This window comes from Lutra lutra, chromosome 3 (assembly GCF_902655055.1).
Source record: "Lutra lutra chromosome 3, mLutLut1.2, whole genome shotgun sequence".
Taxonomy (NCBI): Eukaryota; Metazoa; Chordata; class Mammalia; order Carnivora; family Mustelidae; genus Lutra; species Lutra lutra.
Window position 1 is genome coordinate 26,726,735 of NC_062280.1, and position 24,726 is coordinate 26,751,460.

Below are 24,726 nucleotides of genomic sequence, written 5' to 3' on the forward strand. Positions count from 1 at the left end.
GTCCTCCAGTGACAAGACTTAATACTTGGTTTTATTTTAAAGTTTGAAACATACTAGCTAAGAGAATACTTCTATTAATGTGGCCAAAGCGAGTTTCTTTGTTTACTTCTGTGGTGATTATTTTTCTGAGTGCCAATTTCAGGTCTTGCAGATCTTGCTAGCTCTGCTCCCTTCAGGTAATTTAGGGGATCAGAAACATTTGTGTCCATTATATGGCTTTATGTTCACAAGGTTGTTTACAGTTGTGCTTCACATATGATACATTCAATCTGTGTAGTATGTCTGGAAGGCACCTCTCTCCAGAGGGCTTACAAGTTAGCTGAGAGTGTCTGAATTTTCAAGAGCTAAAATTACAAGATACCAAGATGGCTAAGATAGAAGCCAGTCTTTAGGTAAATTCATTGCCAGGCTTTGTGTTAATTTGCAAGCCTTGAAGAAAAGCCTTTCGTCTGTGGTACTAACTCTCAGTGTTTGTGTGTAGTGTGGAGGAGAGTGGTTGTGATTCCTTTCTTTTTCCTGATCGATTATGAGTAGAAAATGTAATTAGTATCCTGCAATCCCTACTAATTCTTTAATTCAGTTCCATATTATAGTGTGGTTACAAAATGTGAATTTTGGAGTCAGATCTGGGTTAGAATCACACCTCCATCAGTTACTAATTGTATGATCCTCCTATAATGACTGAAAGAAAGAAGAGGATGTTTAAAGGCATAAGACCAGGAAAGTAGAGGGCTTCTCAGGGACAGCAGGTAGTTGGGCTGGTGTGTCCGCCTACACAGTGTAGTACTTGAAGTGATATCCCATAGACCAGCCTCATGAAACCGGCGTCACATTCTTGTTTCCGTTTTACAGATGAGAGAATTGAGGCTGAAAGACACTCATTCACGTATTCAAAGTCCTGCAGCTAGCAACTGGCAGAACTCGAACCCAGGACTGCCCTACTTCAGAGTCTGTGTTTCTGCAGACTGTTCTGAATTAGGAAGGGCTTTGAATGACAGGCTGAAGAGTTGATGCATAATCGTGAAAGCAACCTGGAGCTGTTTCTAGTTTGGAGGAGCAGAGTGTCATTGAGACTGTGTATTAAGAAGATTAATATGATGGAGATAAGGTGCCAGTTCTTTTGGTTGCAAGCTAAAAAGCCAAAAACCAAAAACCAAAACCAACCCAGCTCTGTTTATTTTAGGCAAAAAGGACATTGATTCACTTCTTGCTGGAGCAGTGGAGAGGGAAGAAGTAAATATTGAGTTCAGAGGGCACAGAGGCAGCTTTTGTCTTGTCCCTTGGTGCAGCTACTCACATACTTCCTTTGCCGGTCCTCCACTCTCTGCCCCCTGTTGGCAGACACAGGCCCAGCAGACCTATGTGTGCAAAGGAATACGGTTTTATGTTGCAGTCTATATTGTGCTTTTTGCCATGTACAAAATTTAGGTGCTGATTTTTTTCCTTTCAGTAGATGAACCAGAAAACACAAGGCAGTTTTAATTAGAATTTTCAAGTTAAAAAATTCAAGTAAGATGTCTTGTGACTGGCAAGAGTTAGGAAAAGCATTTGGTTTAGTTACCACTATTAGTTATGTGCCATACATTTCCCTGATAATTTTTTTTTTAAGGTTTATTTATCTATTTGAAAGAGAGAGTGGGAGAGAGCACAAGCAGGGGTAGCTGGAGGCAGAAGGAGAAGCAGGCTCCCTGCTGGGCTGGGAGCCTGCTGGGCAGGGAGCCTGATGCAGGACTTGATCCCAGGACTCTGGGATCATGACCTGAGCCAAAGGTAGACGCTTAACCAACTGAGCCACCCAGGCACCCCTCCCTGATAATTTTTTGTTGGGGTTTTTGTTTTCATCACCAGCTTTTTAAAAAGACATATATGAAAATACAAAAATTTTTTTTTTTTTTAAAGATTTTATTTATTTATTTGACAGAGAGATCACAAGCAGGCAGAGAGGCAGGCAGAGAGAGGGGAGGAAGCAGGCTCCCCGCTGAGCAGAGAGCCCGATGCGGGGCTCGATCCCAGGACTCTTGAGATCATGACCTGAGCCGAAGGCAGCGGCTTAACTCACTGAGCCACCCAGGTGCCCCCCAAAATTTTTTTTTTTAATTAAATGTGTGGTTGGGGCGCCTGGGTGGCTCAGTGGGTTAAGCCGCTGCCTTCGGCTCAGGTCATGATCCCAGGTCCTGGGTTCAAGCCCCGCATCGGGCTTTCTGCTCAGCGGGGAGCCTGCTTCCTCCTCTCTCTGCCTGCCTCTCTGCCTACTTGTGATTTTTCTCTGTCAAATAAATAAAATCTTTAAAAAAAAAAAAATAAATAAATGTGTGGCATCAGCAGATTAATAGGAACAGGTAAACTGGATCACAGAATTCTGCTCCAAACAAAGAAGTTTCTTTGTTTCTTGGAATAAAGGTGCATGTGCTTTTCCTTTCCATTTACCCATTTATCCATATAAGTTTCTTTGTTTCTTGGAATAAAGGTGCACGTGCTTTTCCTTTCCATTTACCCAAGGCCAGAATCCTTGAGATTTGATACTTGTTCTCCCCACCAAAGACAGAAGACTGTATATTGAAAGGGCACAACTTTCCATAGAACAGAGGCCTTGGAACAGGACTGGAGTTATTTTTAAGAAACTAAGAGCCTGTATTTATATGAATTTGTATGAATAACCAAGTAATTAAAAAGGAAAAAACATAATATAATCCCAGAAATGAAGTAAATTTAAATGCAGAAAAATAGCCAACTTATCAATTGAATGTTCCTAAATAGAAGAGTTTCGGCTTCTCCCATTAGGCATTTGTGTGTCTTCAGCATGCATTTTGGAGAACATTTTATTCTGAAAATTTCCTTTGGGCATTTTTCTCTGCGGGTCTCCAGGTTTCTGAATAAATGTGTTCTTGTTATTATGTTTACAAATCACGCTTGTACTTCAGTCAACCATAGTTTATCTTTGGAGGATAACTGATACATTACATTTGCTACATTCTTTCTTCTAGGCTGGATAATCATTAAGGTAACTAGATTGCAGAAGATGCTACTTTAAAAATGTAATTAGATTTTAATCACCTCTATACTGTGTATATTGTTTCTGTATCTGCCACTACTTTTTCCCCACTGATCACAAGGGGCAGTAATTTGATTCCACGGAACAGTATATGGAGGCTTGATCTGGAGTATGCAATTATTGTTAATGTATGCGTAGGGCTAATTTCAACTTGTAGGAAATGAGGCCCCATATGCGTAACAGATGCTCTTCTCTTGTTCTCCAGGGTTCCGCTATGGAAGTGATATCATTCCTTTCTCTAAAGTGGATGAGGAACACATGAAGTATAAATCGGAAGGGAGGTGCTTCTCTGTTTTGGGATTTTGTAGATCTTCTCAGGTATGGCACTTACTCTTACTCGTTGTCAACAAAAGAACTTTTCTCTTAGTGTTATTTGAGAGGGTATGCTTTCAGTTGGTCCTTTTATTTATGATGTGTATTTATTTCACTTTTAGATTTGTTTGAGTGTAGTTTGGGGATTAGTGTCAACTATCTTCAGTTTTTGAATAGAGAAACCAAGATACAGAAAAGTCGAGCAGTCTTAGCATGAATCAGAATATATTCCATTGAGAGTCTTCTTAGCTTGGCTGTCAGTCTTGGCTTACAGTAGCCTTAAAGAAACATCATTCAGTTCTCTGCTACTGTGCTGCTTTCTCTAAACTATTGTGCGTAATAGAGTGTCTTAGAGGAATGAAGGTCTGCTTGGGTTTTGAATGACCCCAGGCCTCTTAGAATGTCACTGGTTTATGCTGGGCACCCTTCTCTACACCCAACAAAGAGGTCTAGGATCTGAAGCCTGTCCTTAAGTCATACATTCTTTAGACACCGATGCAGAGATACACAAAACACACAGCAGGAAATGCGGTAACTCACTGAGGGCTCTGGGCTATCATATACTACTCTAGAAAGGGCTATTAAAGATTCCTGGAGATCTTAGATTAAATGTTCTTAAGGTAGGCAGCCAGAGAAAATGAATAAGCATGTCTTGTAGCGTATGTTTTCTAAGGCTCTACAGGGATAAAGCAATGTTTGTTGGTTCTAAAGAAATTCAAGTGAGAATTGTAATGAAAATAAATATTACCCAGCATACTGGATTTGAGCTTCTTCGTGTTGCTCTGGGATATAGTCCCTGTATGCTTTGGTGTTAGAATAATTCCACGAGGGTGTGGAGATGTTTTCCATGATATGCCCGAACTGTTGGGTATGTTTTTAAACTTCTTAAGCTGCAAATTGGGAGTACTTACTGAAAGTTGATAGGATTTTAATGGCGAAAATACTTTTTGGAAGTTGAGAGTTTCTAACAATTCTCTAACAAATTACACTAAATACATATTTCTTAAAAATGAAAGTATTCACCTTGGAAGTTCTACAGACTTAAAACTTAGGTTGTTAATGGCAGTGCCTCTGGGTCTTTCCAGTGAAGCAGAACTTTTGTTCAGGCCTCTGTAAAAACTGGCCTGTTGGGAAGTGGGTCTGCCTAATTCCAGTTAGCTAGAAAAGACCTATCCAAAACAACTGATCTGAAATTCATGACCCGAGTAACTGTGCTCAGTGTCTTGGCTTCAGAGGTGGGAGGGCAGAAGAACACTTGAGGGGCATTGCCCTGTGTAGCACATGGCATGTTCTTGCAGCTAAGCTCCAGGGTCAGGATTACCTGGGGCAGAGAGAAGTTGATCTTGGTCAGTAGATGCAGGCGGTTGGTTATGATGCTGGGAACTCTTCAGTCTTCATTTCTGAGCAGGTATCAGTGGTGCTGCTTTGACTCCTCTGATACCTTGCCAGAGAAATAACTGAACTAAAAGGGGGACAGGAGGACATGCAGTACTTATTTTTGGTTTCTCTATAGTCTCCCCTCCTCCAGTATGGCCCCTGCCCCTCTAAGTAGTTCTTCACTCTGGTCTCTTTGCAGTTTAGCAGTGCCTCGTCTTTGCTCTTGGGATGAAGTCCAAATTGCTTAACTTTGCTCACAGACACTTCACGATATGATCTTTGCTACTCTAATTTTTCACCTCTCCCCTCATGCTAGGGTACTGCACCTGCTCTATGTTCTTGTCATTCCAGACTCGATTCACACTAGTGTCTCTGCCCAGCACACTTGTGCTAGACTTTTTTGTTAGTTTCTGTGCATCCTTGAAGTCTTCACCTGGGTGTCACCATTTGCAGAAGCCTGCTCTCACCCTTCCTGACCAAACTGGGTGCCCTGTTCATGTGCTCTCAGGGCCCCGAGCTAGAATGCTGCACTCTTGTGCCTTTGCAGTGCGGTTCCCTAAACCTGCAGAGCATTTGGTTTCATATTTGTCCAAGCTCCTCAGGACCAGACTCTGTTCTGTTCATTATTGTTTACAGTGCTCTCAGAACAATGTGTGGCATGTCCTTGGAATTCAGAGATGTATTGTGTTTAATTGAATTGAACCTCAAATAAAAAGTTGTTTCTAGTCCCCATGAGTTTTTTTACATTTTGAAGAGAATTTCTTAGTAACTGTGGCACAATAACTAAGAGAATAAGAGAATTTCTTAGTAACTGTGGCATAATGGCTATAGGTGTTGCTTATTATGGCTCAAACCAACTGTTTTCCTCACTTAACTCTTGTAGGTCCACAGGAGATATTTTATGGGAAATCAAGCCCTAAAGGTCTTTGCAGAAAACGGTGATGAGGTGAGTTGACAGTGGGCCTTTGAAGTAGTGCCACAGAATTGAATGTCATTTTAAGTGAGTTGTTTGGGGCTTTTATGGTTTAAAATGATGTTAATTCCTGCAACAGTGGGAAAGTTCACTGAGCTTAACTCTGAAAATGGAGAAATGATAAATGAATTTGTCATAGCGTGAGCACAAGGCCTGAGGACATAGTCCTGCCGCTGGAGACCAGGTACGTATTAAAAAGAACATTTGAACAAATGCATTTACATGTAAGAATCTCCTGGTCAGATGTTGAGGAGGCTTGGGGTCAGGGTGACATTTTCATTGTCATTAAGCACTGAACATTTAATGCTTAGCTTTAGCATCCTGGAGATGAGTGTTAGTGATTCACTGGGCCACTTCCCTCATTAAGAAATTCGTCTTTGTCCTCTTCCCTCTCTCTCTTTGTACTTTTTTTCCACCTCCCCAGGAGATTCTGTTTTCAGGCTGGTTTTTGCCTGGCTAACAACCCATGACCATTGCATCCTACCTGGTCATATCTGCCCTCTCTGTAAATGTTTCCTGTTCAGCCTCCAAGCTGGAACTTGTCCTATCGAGATACTGATCTTAACTGGGATATGACAGTCTCATGTCTGCTTGAGACCGCCTAAGCAGGGAACCAAGTTCCGGAAATATTTGCATTTGAAGTTAGTAAACTGGATGTCAAAGGCTTGTTGGGGTGCGGGGAGGGTGGTGGTAGAAGTGATGTAGTTCTCTTTTTCTCCTTTTCCGCTTTTTCTCCTCACTTCTGAGGGGTACCTGGCTGCTGATCTAATGAGTGGCGGTGCCATTTTACTGGAACAGTTAACTTAGGAGAATTGCTTTGTTTCCTGTCAATACCGAATGGATTTGTCAGAGCATAGTAAGCATATGTGAATCTTAGTTTACATGAGAATCCTTGTTCATGGATTTTTTCCCAAGTCAAATCCTCTTGGGAATTACACATTTGTAGTATATGTTGTCATCATAGCTTGACAGCATTTTAAACTGAATTTTAACTCCAGCTTACCATTCCTGCACATAGAAAACTCTGATCACTTCATGCGATTGCCAGTATGTCATAAAGACTGTCAGCACCTTTGTGTTATGACCTATGTGATTATCTAAACTGGCTAGTTAAGGGCAGCCTGTGGCATGCATCATTCCAGCCCAACCTCATACAGACTATAGATCATTGGGTTACTTTGAGGTCACTCAAGGAAAAAAAAAATTCATCTGCTAATGGCAAAGGGTTACTCTTTGGTGTCATTCTTGATGTTCTAGTCAAAGGACAGTACTAATAGTGGGAGCTGCTGAGATAGGCAGGGGGGTAGGGAAGTTATGTCAGGTGATGACTTCCAAGAAAACTTTGTAGGTCAGTAAGGAAGTAGTAGGGACGTGGGACATCAGACATAATAGCCCCCTTCTTACATTAGAGGATTATCATGTGGAATAGAAATTTAACTAGTTTTCCTTCCAACAGGTGGTAGTTTTATTCAAAATAAAGAATTATTTTTATCAAAAGGGTTACTACCTCCAGGTCAATTGGTTTCTTGTGAGACAGGTCTCTGTTCCTGAATATTTCTCAGCAGGGTCTTTATTTGTGCCAGTCAGATTTGGGGGAGGGAATTGCATCATCACGTGGTTGGTTAAGCTAGATAAATACTGTTGTTTTTCAGCTCAAATATTCTATGACTCTGTCAATAATTCCTTTTAAAAATATGTTTTCTCTGGTCATTAGCATGCAATTTTCTTGTATAGAGAATCTATACTTGCACATAATTTGTACTATGTGTGGAGGAGGAGAAAAGGAAGAAAAGGAAATGGAGCTGTAGTTGAGTTTCCCACAGAGGTAGCATTGTGTTTATAGTGTCACAATCATCCCTGACCCCTTCCTTCCTTCCTTTAATATCCCAGTTGGTTCTATCAAAGACACCCAGATAGAAATTTGCAAACAAATTGGAAGTAATTTTTGGAATTGGAATTGGAAGCAAACAGTTGTCCTCAGACTCCCATTGTGTGTGCTTGTCTGGTCTCTAATGGGACTTGCTAGACTGTACACATTCTGTATTTGGTACATATCTCACTTCTGCTAGTAAAGAGTGTATGAGCTCAGTGAAATCAGGGACTTATCTTTGTTTTCTTACAGGGTCTAAGACTGTGTAGCAAAGAGTAGGCACTAAGTAAATATTCTGTGAATTGAACTAAAAAGGTAATGAATCTGCCACAAAACCTATAGAGGATTTTGATGACAGGGTATTGAGGTCATAGGTTTTTGGTGGAGGAAATGAAAATGTACGTAGCTAACTTGGGTAAAGAGTAACTATAATACTGAGAAAAGTTCAGACAGTGTTTGGGGAGTTATGGAAATGGAGAGACTAAAGCAAATCTAAAATGGCGAGGGTATCAATTTACTGGGCCTTGAGAATAGGTTAGAAGCTCAAGAGACAGAGATATGGAGAGGGCATTCTAGCTAGGAGGAAATTTATTAAGAGTAGAAAGCTACAGAGGAGGGAGAGTATAAGACTTGTTTAGGAATAATGGTCAGCTAACTGAGGCTGGGATAGTAGAACCACTGGAGATTCTTTTAAAGATTATTTATTTATTTATTTATTTGAAAGACAGAGAGTTTGCATGTGTACTTGGGCAGGGGGTGGGAGAGGGACAAGCAGACTCCATGCTGAGCCAGATCCCAATTGAGCAAGATTCCAGCTCGGAGCTGAATCTCATGATCATGACCTGAGCCCAAATCAAGAGTCAGACGCTTAACCAACTGAGACAGCCAGGTGCCCCAAACCATTGGAGTTTCTTATGGAAGGGAATGACGTGATCAGCTCTGTGAGCTGGAGAGGCATTGATGCAAGAAATAGATTAGAGAGATAGATAGAGAGAGGTAGAATTAGTAAAATTTGGTAAACACGTGAAGGGGAAGGATGAGTCGGGTGGCATTACTGAAGACTTTGGGCTTCTCATTTGGTTGTATGGGAGGTAGAGTTCTTGAGGTAGGGAGTACTAGAGGAGAATGGGGGAAAGATAGTAGTTTAGTTTTGGTCATGAACAGTTTCAATACCTGTGATATACTACCAGCTGGTGGGCAGTGTAAGTCTGGATCTTAGAGTTTTAAAGCTGAATATACAGATTTTTTTTTTTTTTAAAGATTTTATTTATTTATTTGTCAGAGAGAGAGAGAGAGAGCACAGGCAGACAGAGTGTCAGAGGGAGAAGCAGGCTCCCCGCGGAGCAAGGAGCCGGATGCGGGACTCGATCCCAAGACGCTGGGATCACGACCTGAGCCGAAGGCAGCTGTCCAACCAACTGAGCCACCCAGGCGTCCCTGAATATACAGATTTTTGATTCATCAGCTCATGGGACTGGATAAAATAATTCCCAAGTAGAGTTTCAGAGTGAGAGAAGGTGAGAAAGGCCAAGAACAGAATTTCAAGATTAGTGGAAGAAGAGAAGAGTTAGGGGAGGAATGATCCACAAAGTAGAATAATCACAGAAGAGTATTGTTTCCGAAGCCAGCGAGAAAGTGCAGAGAAAGGGGCATGGTCAGATGCTGCTGAAAGGTCAAATGAATAGAATGGGAACCAAGGACTGGCAGTTAGGAGGTCATAGCTGACTTCAGAGAGTAATTTCAGTAAATAAGATGAGGGCAAGAACTGGATTAGATTGAAGAATAATTGTGTTCTGAGCTGTGAAACACCAAGACCAACACCATTTGGTGAAAACACCAAATTTCATGAAATTTAGAGGTAAATGGAAAGATATAGATAGTAATTTATGGAGAGAGGGAGCCAAAGAAAGATTGTGTTTAGAAAGGCTGAGACTGGATGGAGTTTATTGGGAGGATGAGGGTATGAATTGAGAGACGAAAGATTGAAGTGATGACAGAGAGGAGCCACATAATGAAGTAAAGTTCCAGAAGAGCTTACAGTTAGTGTGATCAAATGCAGGTGTGTACAAGTGTGGCCTTGAAGTAGACAGAGGGGCACTTAAATCTGAAACAGGAATAAGGTGGATAACGATTTTTTTTAGGCTCAGTATAGTTATTTTTCTTTACTGTATAATCATGTAGATATCATAGTGTAGTTCAATTAAGAAAAGCTATTCTGTTATATACATCTGAATTTATCTGACCAAAATATGCGGGAAAGCATTAATCAATACATTATCAGTATATATTGAAGAGACTCAAAAATCAATGTGAACCAGGCCTGAATGGCTTTTTAGGACCACTGTTCTAAATATTTTCATTATGGAGACAGCCAGGAAATGAGTTAGCAGAACCTCTTTAACGTCTGGCATGAAAAGGATCCAGAAAAAATAAGTTAATGTTTTTCTATTTTATTACCAGTTTCATATTACAATACTAGTAACTCCATCTGAGGCTTTGGAAACACTAAAAGTACTCAGTTATTTTCCTGTTCGGTCTATATATTTAATCTAGCTAACAACAGTAAGTTCCAAGAGTAATTTTTATAAGCACAAAACTTACTCAGAACTCAAATTCTTTATGAAAATGTTATAGCACTAGAGCTCAGGAGTTTGCTATACTGATAATCTGTTAACTGCCAACGAACACTTCCATTTTCATTAGCATTGATAATAAAGCTATGATATAGGTTGTAAGCATAGTAGAAATAACGTATAATTTAACGTACAATTTAAAGACAAAAGGACTTTCTTTTTCTTAGATAACAATCTTGTAAGTACAGGTGACCCTGGAACAGTGGACGAGGGTAGAGAGTGAGGGGGTCTGACACCCCAAGCAGTCAGAAATCCAGTGTAACTTTTGACTCTCCCAAAACTTAACTACCAATAGCCTACTCCTGACCAGAAGCCTAACCAATAACAGCACTTAATATGTATTTTATATGTTGAGTGTATTATATACTATATTACAGTAAAGTAAGCTAGAGAAAAAATGTTAGTAGGAAACTCATAAGGAAGAGAAAATACATTTATAGTACTGTGAAAATCTGTGTGCCAGCAGACCTGTGCATTTCATACCCGTGTGTTCAAGGGTCAGCTGTATTTAGGTGTGTTGAGGAAGTTCACACACATTGGCTCTGTGTTCATGCAGCGGCTTTCTTATCAGGCAGCAGCAGTGGCACTTTCCTCCCTGATTCATGCTTTGGATGAATTGGACATGGTGGCCATAGTTCGATATGCCTATGACAGAAGAGCTAATCCTCAAGTTGGCATGGCGTTTCCTTATATCAAGGACACCTATGAGGTAAAACCCATAATTCTTTCATGTTAATTTTTTTCCATCAGTTCCTTTATTCCAAACAGTGCTTCTCAGCTCGTAATGTGCCTGGGAATGACTTGGGGTTCAGATTCTGTAGGTCTGGAGCGCTGCCTGAAATTGTGCATGTCTCACAAATTCTCAAATAAGGCTGACGCAGATGGTCTGTGAACCACACTTCCAGTTGTAATGAAAGAGCGTAAATGTAAGGAGCTTATTATTAAACCAAGTCAGTGAAGGCGACCTGTAACCTTCTGCTTGTCCAGTCCAGTGACCTCTCAGTTCTCACCCTTCTTGACTTCGCAGAACCTGGTGGGGATAGAGAGCGCCCTTACTTTTACAAATGAAGAGTATGGATAAAGGTCAAGGGTATCATTTTTTTGTGGTCCTTGGAAAAGTCAGTTTATTTGGTGTTCTCCTGTTGAAAATACAGGCCTAGATTCTTGACCGTCTCCTGTTTCTCAGGGAACTTTCTGTGGTAGAACTGGAAAAGAGAAGGCAAATACCTTGACTTCCCGATCAGCCTTCCGGTCACCGCGACTTTTCCATTTGTTGTATTGGTCACACATTTTGCAGGTGTTCTGGATAATCTTTCTGTTAAGTATTTCTTTATGTTTAATATTCTTGTACCGTTCACAGTTGTATGCAGTGAAAACAGAAAGCAAAGCAGTACCAGACTGGACTTGTCTGATTTTTGAAAATACTTCTGTTGTACCACTTGCATGGCATTTGGGACCAGCTTTATATTTTTTCCATTAATTTGGTTTCTGCTTTTACCTCCTCTCTTTCTCCTTAGTGTTTAATATATGTGCAGCTGCCTTTTATGGAAGACTTGAGACAATACATGTTTTCATCTTTGAAAAATAATAAGAAATACATTCCTACAGGTGAGTTTATTTTCATTTTGCTCGTTAATTGGCTCTAAAGGCAGACGGTCCTCGGGAAATCACCTGCCTGCAGTCACTGATTGGGGCTGGGGACCTCCACAGGGTGGAATTTCTTGGACTCCAGCCGTGCTCGTGCTCATACACAGTGGTGATGAAGGGGATGCATCATGTTTTTTCGTAGTGGGGATGGGTTTGCCCTGAACTCTCCAAACACTGTCTGGTGTCCCACTCTGACTCAGAGCTTGTAGCTAGGGAGCAGCTTGTTGGAAGTGGATGTGCATTCTCTCGTGCTGAACCAGTTTGCCCTCTGCTGAAGTGAGCTGACGTGCAGTGTCAAAGCTGTGACTGTAGTGTCCTACGTAAAATATGATGTAACTAACTGAACCAAAAAGTTAAGTTCTGGAAGTTACCTTTTCTCTTTGTTCTTTCTTTGTAGTTTATACTAACCCTCCAGGCTGCTTTGTTTCTTGCTTCTAGGAGTTACTTTGAGTGTGATGAGAAGAGGCCTTTATCATGCATCTGGCAATGAGTGTCAGGGTGCCGCCTGGAATGGTTCACACAGATATCAAATCCTATCTTTTGTTTGTCATAGTTTAAGACAGCTGCAATAAAATATCAGAGTGGGCTGAATGTAGAGAATATATATACCAAAAAGAACACAAAATATCACTAACTCATTGAATACTGAATATTTTGAGTCTCCATATAGACATTGGGTTTTGTATGTCTGGTGCTTCCTCTGGAACAAACTTTTTGGCTTTCGCGATGATATTATACTGCAGAAGTTCACTGAGTGGACCTAGGAGACCAGCTACTCTAAATAGCTCTTTTTACAAAAGAGAACACCAAGACTCAGGTTAAGTGACTTGTGTAACTAGAGACTACTTTCTGGCCAAGCCCGGACTGTATATAACCTGCTGGTAATCCTGGATCTCTGAGTGGAAAGCATTTATTTTAGTGGAGAGCAGTGGAGGTAATCATTTTCCTTTGTGCACTCTGTTTATGCTTGTTTTAGAGGCTCAGTTGAGTGCAGTAGATGCCCTGATTGACTCCATGAGCTTGGTAAAGAAAGGTGACAAGGAGGACACCATTGAAGACTTGTTTCCAACCAGCAAAATCCCAAATCCTCAATTTCAGAGATTATTTCAGGTAAGAGAGAAAAGATGAACCAGTCTTTTTTTGTTTTTGTTTTTGTTTTTGTTTTTTTTAAAATGAAAGAGAGCTGAGTGAAAAGTTAGTGTAATTGGCCAGTCCCAAACAAGCATCTTTGTCCTCTGAGAGCTTCAGTTGCATTATTTAATAACCTTCCTCTAAAAAAGATAAAAATACTCTGAACTGTTAGGAAGAAAGAAAAAAAAAGAAAAAGAAAAAAGAAGTTAGGATACTTGAAAAATTATTTTTCGGGGCACCTGGGTGGCTCAGTTGATTAAGAGTCCTTCAGCTCAGGCTCAGGTCATGATCCCAGGGTCTGGGGATTGAGCCCTGTGGGCTTCCTGCTCAGTAGGGAGTCTGCTTCTCTATCTAACCCTGCTCCCTGCTTGTGCTCTCAGACATTTTCTCTCTCTCAAATAAATAAATTAAAAATGTTTAAAAAGAAAAGTTCTTTTTCTGGAGGAAGCCTAGTTTTCTTTGTTTTTTTTTTTTTTTAAAGGGAGTTTTTTAATAAAAAGCAGATTCTTCCTTTATGCCTTTTCTAGGATTTCCTCCTCTGTTTTATACAAATGAGACTTTGCTTTGTTTTTAATATCCAGATAGTTAGAGAATTTTTGTGAACTATATAACAGTATTAGAAAAGAAGTTTTTCAGTACCACATCTGTCAAAACTTCATAACTAAAGTTAGTATGGAGGTCAGATCAAAAGGTTATAGTATGAAATTATTAAAGAGTATCTACAATATAGAAAACTGTAAAATAGGTATTTTTGAGTCTTGGCCTGAAGGAGTTAGAAGGTGGAGATTGGATTAAGGGAACCAGAAGGCTGACAAGAGAGCTGACTTGTGCTAAAACAGGGGAGGGATGGACCGAAGGACTATTCCAGTCCCAGGTGAAGTTGGTGGCAGTAGTATAGGCCTTTCTGAACCCCACAAAGCTGACAGACCTCACATGCAGCTTTTTCAGTCATGCTCTTCCCCACAGGGGAGTGGAGGACCTACTCTTGCAGGGGTGGGGAAGGTGAGGGAGAGACCACTGATTATCCCTTTCTACTCCTTTCTCAAAGCATCTTTAACTGTCTCAAGTCTATATCAGGGCCTATTGTAATTTTAAGGGATCTCTTACTCAGAAGAAACTGCCTGTTTTTTTGATACTTACATTTGCTTTAAGTTGTGAATTAAAATCTTTTCTTCTAAAATTAGAATATAAAGCTTAACATGGACAAGGCTGACTCAGTGACTTCTCCAGTATTCTAAGTATAGTCAAGTATACACTACTTGTATAAACTTCTTTGGTGTTTTTCTCAAGTGGACTTCAAGACCGGAAGCTCTTTGTCATTTGTAGGGAAGGGAGGAGCAGACCACTTGGGGTGGGAAGCTTGCAAAAGTATCTGGTCACTGTAGTGAAAAGTGGAAACGTCTAATCCTTGGCAGGTTTATCTCAGGTGGGTTCTGCCTGCCTCAAATGCGTTTATTTGGGTTGATGGACAGATAACAGGCCGTAAGCACAGGTATTTGATACCTTTCAAAGCTGCAGGCACTGGCAACTTTGATTTTTACAGCTTACCAACCTTGCTTTCTTTGTGGAGTTTTTAACATGTTTTATCTGTACAAGGAAGTATTACTACTACAGCATTTATAAATTGAATTCACTTTTCTTTTTTAAAACAAATATTTATTGAGGACTAACATTGTGCCATGAGCTAAAGATAGAATAAGTTCACTTCTTGAAAGGAACCCCCCCTGCCCCCGGAAGAGTGAGAGGAACGGAGATGCAAAACCAATAGGTACAACAGTGATGGGTATAAAACACTGTGGGGAAAAGATTCTTACAAGTGGGTGACTGAAGGGAGGCTTCACTGAGGAAGAAAGGGTGATGTGACAGCGACATGGCAGGCAGAAGTAGTAGCATGTGCAGAAGCATGGGAATGTGGAGGAGGTAGCTGGACTTGGGGACCCCCAGATAGTTGCACTTGGCTGCAGAATAGGCTGTGTGGGGCGATGGTGGGAAGGGTGTCAGGGAAGGGAAGCGGCAGGTAGATCGTGAGGAGCCAGTCCCCTGGGTGTTACCCTGTAGGCAGTGGGAAGTCCCGGCAGGGTTTTGTCAGCAGTTGGGTGACAGATTTGTAGAAATGGGATTTGACCATGAAGTGGAGATGGAGCAGAGACCCATTAGAAAAGGTGCAATGGGCCCTGTGAAGGCCTGAATTAAATAGTGACAGGGAGAGCAGAGAGGGAAAATGTGAAGGCAGAGGAACTCGGAATTGGAGAGAACAGGATCTTAGCTTGGATGAAGAAGTGTGGAAGGATGGCCTCACTGTCAATGACAATGGGGAATACAGAATGAACAGACAGAAAAAGCAGTTTGTGTATTTTTGCAGGGGTTAAATTTGAGCTGTCGGCTATCCCGGTACAGGCACCCAGTGGGAAGTTAGAAGTAGGGATACAGAGCGCAGGAGAGAATTAGGGACTTGAGAGTCCTCTTCGTTCGTGTAGAAATAGAAGTGAACGAGATCCCCTGGGGATAGTATGTTGCATGAGAAGAAGAGAGAATGGAGTCCTGAACACCAATGTATGAGTGAATAATTAGGGATAGACAGAAAAAGAAGGGTTGTGAAAGAGACGAAATGTTCCTGTCACCACCACCACCCCCACCCACAAAAAGTCAGAGAGGTTGAAAGAACTAGGGAGAAGCTGGTGCCTTGGAAAGCACAGGGAGTGGGACGCCTGGGTGGCTCAGTTGGTTAAGCGGCTGCCTTCGGCTCAGGTCATGATCCCAGCGTCCTGGGATCGAGTCCCACATCGGGCTCCTTGCTCATCGGGGAGCCTGCTTCTCCCTCTGCCTCTGCCTGCCATTCTGTCTGCCTGTGCTTGCTCTCTCTCCCTCTCTCTCTCTGACAAATAAATAAATAAAATCTTTAAAAAAAAAAAAAAAAAAAAAAAGAAAGCACAGGGAGTGAAGCATGTCCAGAAGGAAAGAACGACAAGTCAGATGCTGCACACTGGCGAGTGGGGGTGAGCACATGCTGAGGGCCTTCGCTTACCTTGAGGGCCCTTGCTGACTGAGGGCCGGGGGCAGGGTGGGTGGGGGCGCCAGTGGAGTAGGGGGGTGGGAACCAGTAGTGGCATAGTCCATTGCTGGGGAAGAAGGCTCCACGAGGGAGGGAAAGAGAGAGGGGACATGGGAAGCTGACAAGGATGTGGGGTCCAGGAACGTTCCCTTTATAAATGAAACATTTCATAGCTGAGAGAAAATGAGCTGGGAGTAAGGGGCAGAAGGATGGAGAGGTTAACCATCAATTTGTTGACAACAGGTTAATTTAATTCTAATTTTGGAAAGAAGTGCTGAAAGATATATTTTAGGGGAAGTATACCCTAGCGCCAGCCTCTTATTAAATCATTGATACAGTGTTGGTAAAATCAACATATTGGTAGCTTATAAGCTAACCATGTGGCCTGGGATTTTTTTCCTTTTTCAAATTGTAAAAATCGCATGAAGTAAAAACAGTTTGTAAAAGAGAAATAAATTTAAGATTGTAATCTCGCTCCTCTGCTACTAAAAAGTGTTACTTTCTCATAACTTCCATTTTTAAATGAATTTGAGGTTTTTTGAGTGAATGAATTTGATTAAGTATCTTGCTTATTAGTTTTATCTAAAACATACCCTTTGAAAAAACATGAGTGGTTGATGCTTAAGAACACATCCTGCAGGGCGAGGACACTGTTTGAAAGAATCGCCTGGAATTCATACTGAAGATCTGGAATATTATTCGGTGCGGAGGTTGGGTAGGATATTTGTCCATTGTTTGCCCTAGTTCTTTTCCCAGAAATGTCAGTTGAATATCCCAGAATCTTCCAGAACAGTCTGCTATGTTGGGTATTGGATTACTGCTTACATCTTGAGGGCTTTCTAAGCTTTGTAGATAATTCAATGACCTGAGGGAGAGCACTGTGAATTAAGAATCATGCACAAGAAGGTTGGGGGTAGATTCACAGGGTTTGGGATCACTTTGGTTTCTCCTTTTGCTTCACATTAAACGAGCTGATGTTATTGTTGCTCAAGGGAACGTTGAGTAATTAGGAAAGAGGAAAATGGGAATCAGACTCTGAGACAAATGAATCTACTTTGGGTAAGGAAGAGTGTGGTTTGGTGTATTGGGATGAGGGGGTAGCACATGAAAGTTCTAGAGGATGTCAACTTAGACAATATTTACTATTTAAGCTGCAGTTTTTTGTTCTTTAGAATGGATATGTCAGCTTACATTTTCTACAGGGTAGGAAAACAGTGGGGCAGTATGAATCATATACCTTGGGATATTAAACCGTGTTTTGAATTATAAGAACTTTTCAACTCTCTAGTTTTGTTTTGTTTTTTCTTTAAAATTACCGATGTTTAAGTCTTTGAAGGTGGGAATAATAGGAGTCTTGTTCTCCAACTGAATTTTGGAATGTAGAGCAAAGGAAAGGAAAGGTCAGTGAACTGGTAGTTTCATTTTGCTTCCTGTACTCCTCCTGTTGCTTACCTTCCTGTATTCCTTTGATAGTATTTGCTTTTCTGGGCAGATGCTAGCATTCACAGCCAGAAAGCAGTATCAGGGACTGAGTATAAGTGGTTTGTCCAGGTCTCCACTCACCAGAGCAGGGCAGAACCAGCCCTAGACTCTATCCCAGCCTTGTTCTTGGGGCCGCTTCCTGACACTTGTGTCAACAAATAGAGTCCTAGGAAAGAATCCTTTATTCCTTCCACCAGTACCTGTTGGCTGCTTATCATTGCCACCCACTGTTTTGGGTACCTGACATTCAGCAGTTAATAAGACAAACAAGATCTCTGCTTTTAAGAAGGGAAGTTAAATAATAAGTGATAAGATGGATAAGATAACTTTAGATAATGATAAATGCTTTACAAACTATAAAACAGGGGGACAGGAAATAGCTGGGCGGCAGGATGGGAGTAGAGGGGCTCCTTCATAGAGTGTCAGGTTGAGCCTCTCTGAGGAGGCGATATTTGAGCAGAGAATAGAAAGATGAAAAAGGGCCAACTCCGTGGAGATCTAAGGGAAGCCCTATGAGGCAGAGAGAGCGATAAACACAGGCCCCAAAGGCTGGGTCGCACTGGCATGGGGGTGAAGCAGGAAGAGCCTGGCCTAGTTGGGGTGTGAGAGGGAGGGAGGAGGGAGGCAGCTGAGGGAGGCACTGTGGTGTGTGTCACTTCTTCAGGTGTGGGAAGGGCTTGGTTTAAGACCGCTTCGGCTTCACAGAATGGTGGAAATGGATTCAGGGAGACCCGTTAGAAGGTGATCGCGGTGGATCCCACAAGAGGAGATGGTCCCCAGACAAGAGTGATGGGAGAACACATGGACAGAAGTGGATCGACCGATGAAGAAGAGCCCAAACTCAGCACTCTGGGTTTGGGACAGACCAGTATTCTGTCTCTCCCGCAGACTTCCTCCTGGGACTCACTGAGCTTGGCAGCTCCGCCTGAGCCCCGTTTCACCCCCGCAACACATCGTCGTCGTCTAAGATTAGGCAAGGGAGAAAGCAGTCTGCTGAGGGGAGCTAGAAGGATTAGACACTTCTGGAATGATGGGTCTTAGGGAGACTCGCCTATCGTCTAGGTGGGAGAAACAGCAGCCTCTTTCTGTAAGATGAGCCTTTTCTCTAAGAGGCCTCCAGCTGATGGCACTGCCAGGCTCAGAGCTGGTGTCCTGCTAACCCGGGTGCTTCCAAGGCCATGTCTTTGTTCCCTGTTACGTGGTAAGAATCCTGTAGCCCTCGCAAACTAAACATGCAGGAGCTCTGATCAAAAATTGCAGTGAAGTCATGTATGATGTCTACATCTGCGTTTCAAAACCCTTCTTCCTTTTCCACAGTGTCTGCTACACAGAGCTTTACATCCCCGGGAGCCTCTGCCCCCAATTCAGCAGCATATTTTGAATATGCTGGACCCCCCCACTGAGGTGACAGCTCAATGTCAAATTCCGCTCTCTAAAATAAAGACTGTTTTCCCACTGACTGAAGCCATCAAGAAAAAGGATCAAGTGACTGCTCAGGACATTTTCCAAGACAAGTAAGTACTCGATGTAGTTGCACTTGACACTGGAGCATGTGAGACTGGGCAGGTCTTAGAGGACCTCTAGAATTAAGGGTTGCCTATGGGTCTGTACTTGAAGGAGGAAACCTTTTGATGTTTGACCCTTGCATTGAAAGTAGTCATTTCTTGGGGCGCCTGGGTGGCTCAGTGGGTTAAGCCTCTGCCTTCGGCTCAGGTATGATCTCAGGGTCCTGGGATCGAGCCCCGCATCGGGCTCTCTGCTTAGCAGGGAGCCTCCTTCTCCCCCTCTCTCTGCCTGCCTCTCTGCCTGCTTGTGATCTCTCTCTCTCTCCATCAAATAAATAAATAAATCTTAAAAAAAAAAAAACTACTTAAAAAAAAAAAGAAAGTAGTCATTTCTCTTATCTGTCCGTTGTAGATCTATTGCCCTTACAAATTCACCTGGAATTTCTTTTCTTTTCTTTCTTTTTTTTTTTCTATCTGGAATTTAGAGCTGTCTTCTGGGTTGTTGATATTTTGATCAGCATCACAGTCTGGGTGATTTATGATTAATGGGAAGGCTAAACAGTTTCTGAACATCGAAGACTAACTAACCTTTACTGTTTTTAAAGTAGGGTGCTGGGAATGAGAGGACAGGAGTCAAGGTCATAAGGTTTTTCAGTTGGGAGGCTGGCATCCGAGAATAGCAGTGAGACTTTTGGAGGAAAAGTGGAAGGGAGGATGCAAACCTAGCTCTTCTTTAGCTGTGCTCATACCGTATCAGTGATGTACCTGGGTATGCCAGGAGGAAGGGATTTGTAGTTTAAGGACTGCAAAATGCTTTTCCTGTGGTCAAGCTTTGAAGTAGCTGAGTAAAGTTTTTTCCCTCATTAGATTCTGTTCACAGTCTGTGTCAGTTTCCATTCAAAGCAAAACAAAAACTATAAGAAGTTATGGTTGATGATCCAGAATCATTTGGGTGTATAACATTGATTTTTGCCAGGTGTGGGCTCAGTTATTGGTGACTTTTCTCCCCAAATCAAAATGATCTATTCATTTCTTTAGGTTACATTCTAAGAGTCAGTTATAGACCATAATTTTTTTTCCCTTTTTTTCTTTGATTTCTTTCCCACACATGTATCTTTATTGACAAACTAAAGCATATTGTTTGTAAATACCCCATTGGAAGAGTACGGAATAATTTTCAGAAACCATCACAGGGTTCTGTAAATTATTAAGTTATTGAAATCCTTTCCAAGTTGAATAGAAAGCTGTGCGTCTTCTGTAACCCTTTATAGAGGTTAATACCCCAGGCCTTGTCAGAACTGAAAATAAAAAATCATGGCATTGGTATATTCTATCATATGTGTTCCTAACACATCCTGGAGAGGTATTTCTTTCTCTTTACACAGGAAGACTGTCACTAAAAATCCACTTTCCTTCTCCTCTCCTCATCTAGTGTATCCCTCTGGATTGGGATTTTAAAACAGCTCTGTGTACTTCTGAGTCCCTTTCTGCCCGAGACAGGTTTGCGGTGGTTTCGCTGCAGTCGTGTGGCTGTTCTCTTTCTGTGTATTAAAGCTCCAGTTCATGATCTTGATTACCTTCTGGTGTTGTGGGAAAGAAATGGGCCTTTTTTCCCTCCTCTCGTTGATTAAAATGTAAATTAGCTGGTTAAAAAACACACCACGAAGGCCAGGAAGACTGTTGTTCTGTGATTTGATCCCCGCAATGATTACACCTTCAGCTCTGTTCCTCCTGCTCACTGTTTGAGGAAGCCGGAGCACATTGGCTGCTGGTGCTCTCCTCCCATAGTGGTTTGTGACAGGGCCAAGTTATGGGCTGGGGGCCTGGGAATTATCTCGCTCGCACACACCTACTCATACGCCTGTTCTCAGCCCTTTCTTCTCAGAAGTCTTCCAGGTTTTTAAGAACTGCAGAAATGACTCATTTAACAAATATTTATTGAGTCGTTCCTGTATTTATGAAGAATGACTCAGTCCCTTCTGCAAGGTTCTTAACCCCTCAATTTTAATGATGCGGCTTCAGTCAGCTTTAGAGGTGGTCTCCCTATTAGGGAAAAATTGCTAACAACAGCTGTTGTTTTTGTGTCTGTGTTTTTGTGTCTACTCAGCACCTCCGTATTCACGGTACATAGTTCCATTGTAGAGGTGGGGGGCTAAGATTGGAGAGTGGGCAAATGTCTGTGAGGAGGTGTCAGGCCAGGACAGAAGTCCTGAGCTGGGAATCACCAGTTTTTATTCCAGCTTTGACACTCTCGATCTGATTTTGGTTAATTTACCTTTACGAGAGTTTCTCTACGTAAAAACAGCCTCATCTCGAGATATTTTAACCATGAAATTACAGATACTGAAGCTGTTTGAACTATTTGAAAGGAAGGCAGGAGTCAGAACCCAAAGCAGTAATAGTATCATTATCCAATAAAACATCAAATATTTGAGAAGATCTAGTACTCATGCTGGACCTATTGAAGCCTGAGTGTTAGGTGTGATTTCATTCATTTCAAGAAGGTAAGAGCACCATCTGAAAATGTAGTCCCAAAATGTACTTTTACCCCTACCATATGAAAGCATTTCTTCTCTCAGTATTGCTGCACACCCTTGAAACGATAATGGCTCTTAGACAGAGAACTCGAATGTGAGAATTATGACATTGGAGGTCTAATCCTGTTTGTGCACCTAACTCCTGTGTGATCTTGATTTCTTTTTGTCTCTGTGCAGATACAGTCTAAACTTTTCTCCTCTTTTCAAGTCCCCTAAGATCCTCCCCACATACCCTCAGCGACCAGCCTTACCTGGTTATTGGTATAGACATCAGACTCCAGAGTCTGACAGTGTGAGTTGGTCCCCTCGCTCTGCAGTGTGACCGTTGGTGCAAGCTGCTTGTCCGCCCTAAGCCTCAGTTTCCACCTGGGTAAATAGGGTTGCTGGGAATAGTTCTTATGGAATTGTCGTGAGGGTTAATTGAGTAATGTATGCTGTTGACCACTGGAGGGCTAGAACCCAATACAGTGCCTAACACATAGAAAGCATAATTGTTGGTGAGGAAACGATTTACAAAATCTTTGTCATGTCCCTGGGATGTTCGAGAGGACTCTGATGGTGATAACAATGTCAAAAGGAAGATAGAGGCCCATAGGTGGAATGCGTCAGTTCTTTGGCCCATTTCCTCTAAAAATATACCTGTGCTGCATCTGCCTTCACTTACTTTTTTCCTTGTTTCTTTTTTTTTAAAGATTTTATTTGAATGAGACAGTAAATGTGCATACAAGTGGGGGAAAGGGACAGAGAGGGAGCAGCAGACTCTCCACTGAGCAGGGAGCCGAACGTGAGGCTCAACTCCGGGATGCTTGGATCATAACCTGAGCTGAAGGCAGACCCTTAACCAACTGAGCCACCCAGGCGCCCTACTTCCTTCTTTCAGGTCTCAGTGGAAGGGTGTGCCTTGTCCTATCCAAAATCCGTCCTTCTCACCTGTGTCCTGGGATGTCATCTTCTGTCTCATCTGATGCCTTAGTCCACTAATGATTTCCTCCCTCATTCTGTATTTTCATCTTCTCCCTCTGACCAACTTCTTTGCCTCCACACATTGGGATTGTATTTCTTTCCTCTAAGTCAAAATACAATCATGCCCTCAGTTTTCTCCCTCTGATTGCTGCCTGTTACCGTCTTCTTTCCTTCTATAAGGGAGGCATATTGGAAGAAAAGTCTGCACTGCTGCTTTTCCCAGCCATTTCTCTGCAATCTGTCTTCCATAAGACACTAACTGCGAAATTTCCTTCAGCCTGGTGGTCCTTTCCTTTCCTGACCTCCTAGTAGCACTTGACATTGTCAGCTATTTTCCTCCTTGGGACTCCTATATCTTCCTTAACTTTAACTTCTCCAGAATTTTCTTTCTAAACCTTTGCAGTTTCCTCTAAGATGCCTCTGGGGTCGGCCACCCCTCCACCCCGCCCCGTCTTAAGTGTTGATGTTCTGTTCTGTAGGACTCCTCCTCAGAAAGAGCTGACATGTATTGGACACAGGTGTGTGCGTTGTAAACATGCCTTACCTGTGTGGACCGTCTTGGCCGTCTTAGGGAGTAGATTCTGTTGTTAACTCCCTCTTAAAACTGAGGACACTGAGGCTTCGAGAAGATAAGAAACTTGCCTAAGATCTCAGTAGGTTAAATACTGGGAGAAAGGATTTACATGCAGTCTGATTCCAGAGCTTACCTTCCCAACCATTATGCCATGTTGCCTTAGCAATGCATGTCCCAGGACCTTTTGTTACTTCACATACAGGTTTTCAAAAACTACGGAGTATCTGTCTATTCTAATATACTTCCATCCTGGGCTCTGGACATCTGAAGTGTCTGTAGATCCTTTGAGTTCAGTGTGTCCAGAAGTGACTTCATCATCTTCTGACTCCTTCCATGCTCCCTTCAAACCCTCTTCATGCTTTATTCTGTGTTTCAGTGAATGACGCTTAATTTTCAGGGAGTCAATACCTTTCCTTTACTTACCATGACTAATTGGTGTACCAAGCTGTGTTAGCTTTACCTCAAACCTCCTCCTTTGCTTCCGGTTAGTATAGTGGCTAATACCATTGATTTTGCAGTCAAGTAGAGTTGGATCCAAATTGAAGCATTTCCCTTCAATGGTGATAAAAATTGACAAGTTGCTCTGCGCTATTTGAGGTAACAAATAGGTACCTTTCAGAGCCCTACGGGAGAGTGGCTTAGAGTACAGGATTCTTTGTGGGCCCTCTTACTAACTGTGCTTTAGACAAGGTCAGGCACTTTTTTTTTTTTTTTTTAAGATTTTATTTATTTATTTATTTGACAGACAGAGATCATAAGCAGGCAGAGAGGCAGGCAGAGAGAGAGGAGGAAGCAGGCTCCCTGCTGAGCAGAGAGCCCGATGCGGGACTCGATCCCAGGACCCTGAGATCATGACCTGAGCCGAAGGCAGCGGCTTAACCCACTGAGCCACCCAGGCGCCCCAAGGTCAGGCACTTTTGGACCTTGGTTTGTTCATTTGTAAAAGGTCAGTAATGAGAGCTCTTTATAAGGTTGTTGCGAAGTTTAACTGAGGTATTTTAAATACGCTTGGTGTAGTGACTAGCCTGTGGTTAATGTTTAAAAAAAAAAGTTAGCTCTTATTAGCTTCCCCCACTGCCATTGCCCTTCTACAGGCCTCAGTTTAGCCTGCTTTACTGAGATAAAACCTGAACTGATGGGGCGCCTGGGTGGCTCAGTGGGTTAAGCCGCTGCCTTTGGCTCAGGTCATGATCTCAGGGTACTGGGATCGAGTCCCGCATCGGGCTCTCTGCTCAGCGGGGAGCCTGCTTCCCTCTCTCTCTGCCTGCCTCTCCGTCTACTTGTGATCTCTCTCTGTCAAATAAATAAATAAAATCTTTAAAAAAAAAAAAAAAAAACCTGAACTGATTTCCATTTCAGGTCTTACCTATTTCCAATCCATCGTGCGACCTGAGTGTTTTGTTTTTTTGTTTTTTTGTTTTTTTAAACAAATCTGATCACATCAACACAGTTATTCTTAAATCTTTGTGTGTATGTGTGTGCATATGATGGACCCTTTCAATTATCTGATAAAACCTGTGAACCCTCTGCTGGAGTGGAGCGGGTGGTGGGAGGGGCGGCTGGGTGATGTACATTGGGAAGGGTATGTGTTGTGGCGAGTGCTGTGTATTATGTAAGA

General features: G+C 42.1%; 1 protein-coding gene and 1 long non-coding RNA gene across 2 annotated transcripts in view; one reads left to right on the top strand and one right to left on the bottom strand.

The window, feature by feature from the left end:
• The window catches only part of XRCC5 (X-ray repair cross complementing 5), an 89,075-nt gene that overhangs the window by 19,489 nt on the left and 44,860 nt on the right, over positions 1 to 24,726 (top strand). Inside the window, exons 9-14 of the mRNA XM_047721203.1 lie at positions 3,258 to 3,370; positions 5,625 to 5,687; positions 10,789 to 10,926; positions 11,735 to 11,825; positions 12,841 to 12,974; positions 18,847 to 19,043. Coding sequence (XP_047577159.1) covers positions 3,258 to 3,370; positions 5,625 to 5,687; positions 10,789 to 10,926; positions 11,735 to 11,825; positions 12,841 to 12,974; positions 18,847 to 19,043 — 736 coding nt within the window. The remainder of the gene's footprint in view (positions 1 to 3,257; positions 3,371 to 5,624; positions 5,688 to 10,788; positions 10,927 to 11,734; positions 11,826 to 12,840; positions 12,975 to 18,846; positions 19,044 to 24,726) is intronic.
• Positions 1,190 to 23,242, bottom strand: LOC125095163 (uncharacterized). The gene is made up of 3 exons (XR_007125810.1): positions 23,079 to 23,242; positions 21,823 to 21,937; positions 1,190 to 1,358 (listed from the first exon to the last, which is right to left on the bottom strand). It is a non-coding gene; the product is annotated as an uncharacterized LOC125095163 (long non-coding RNA).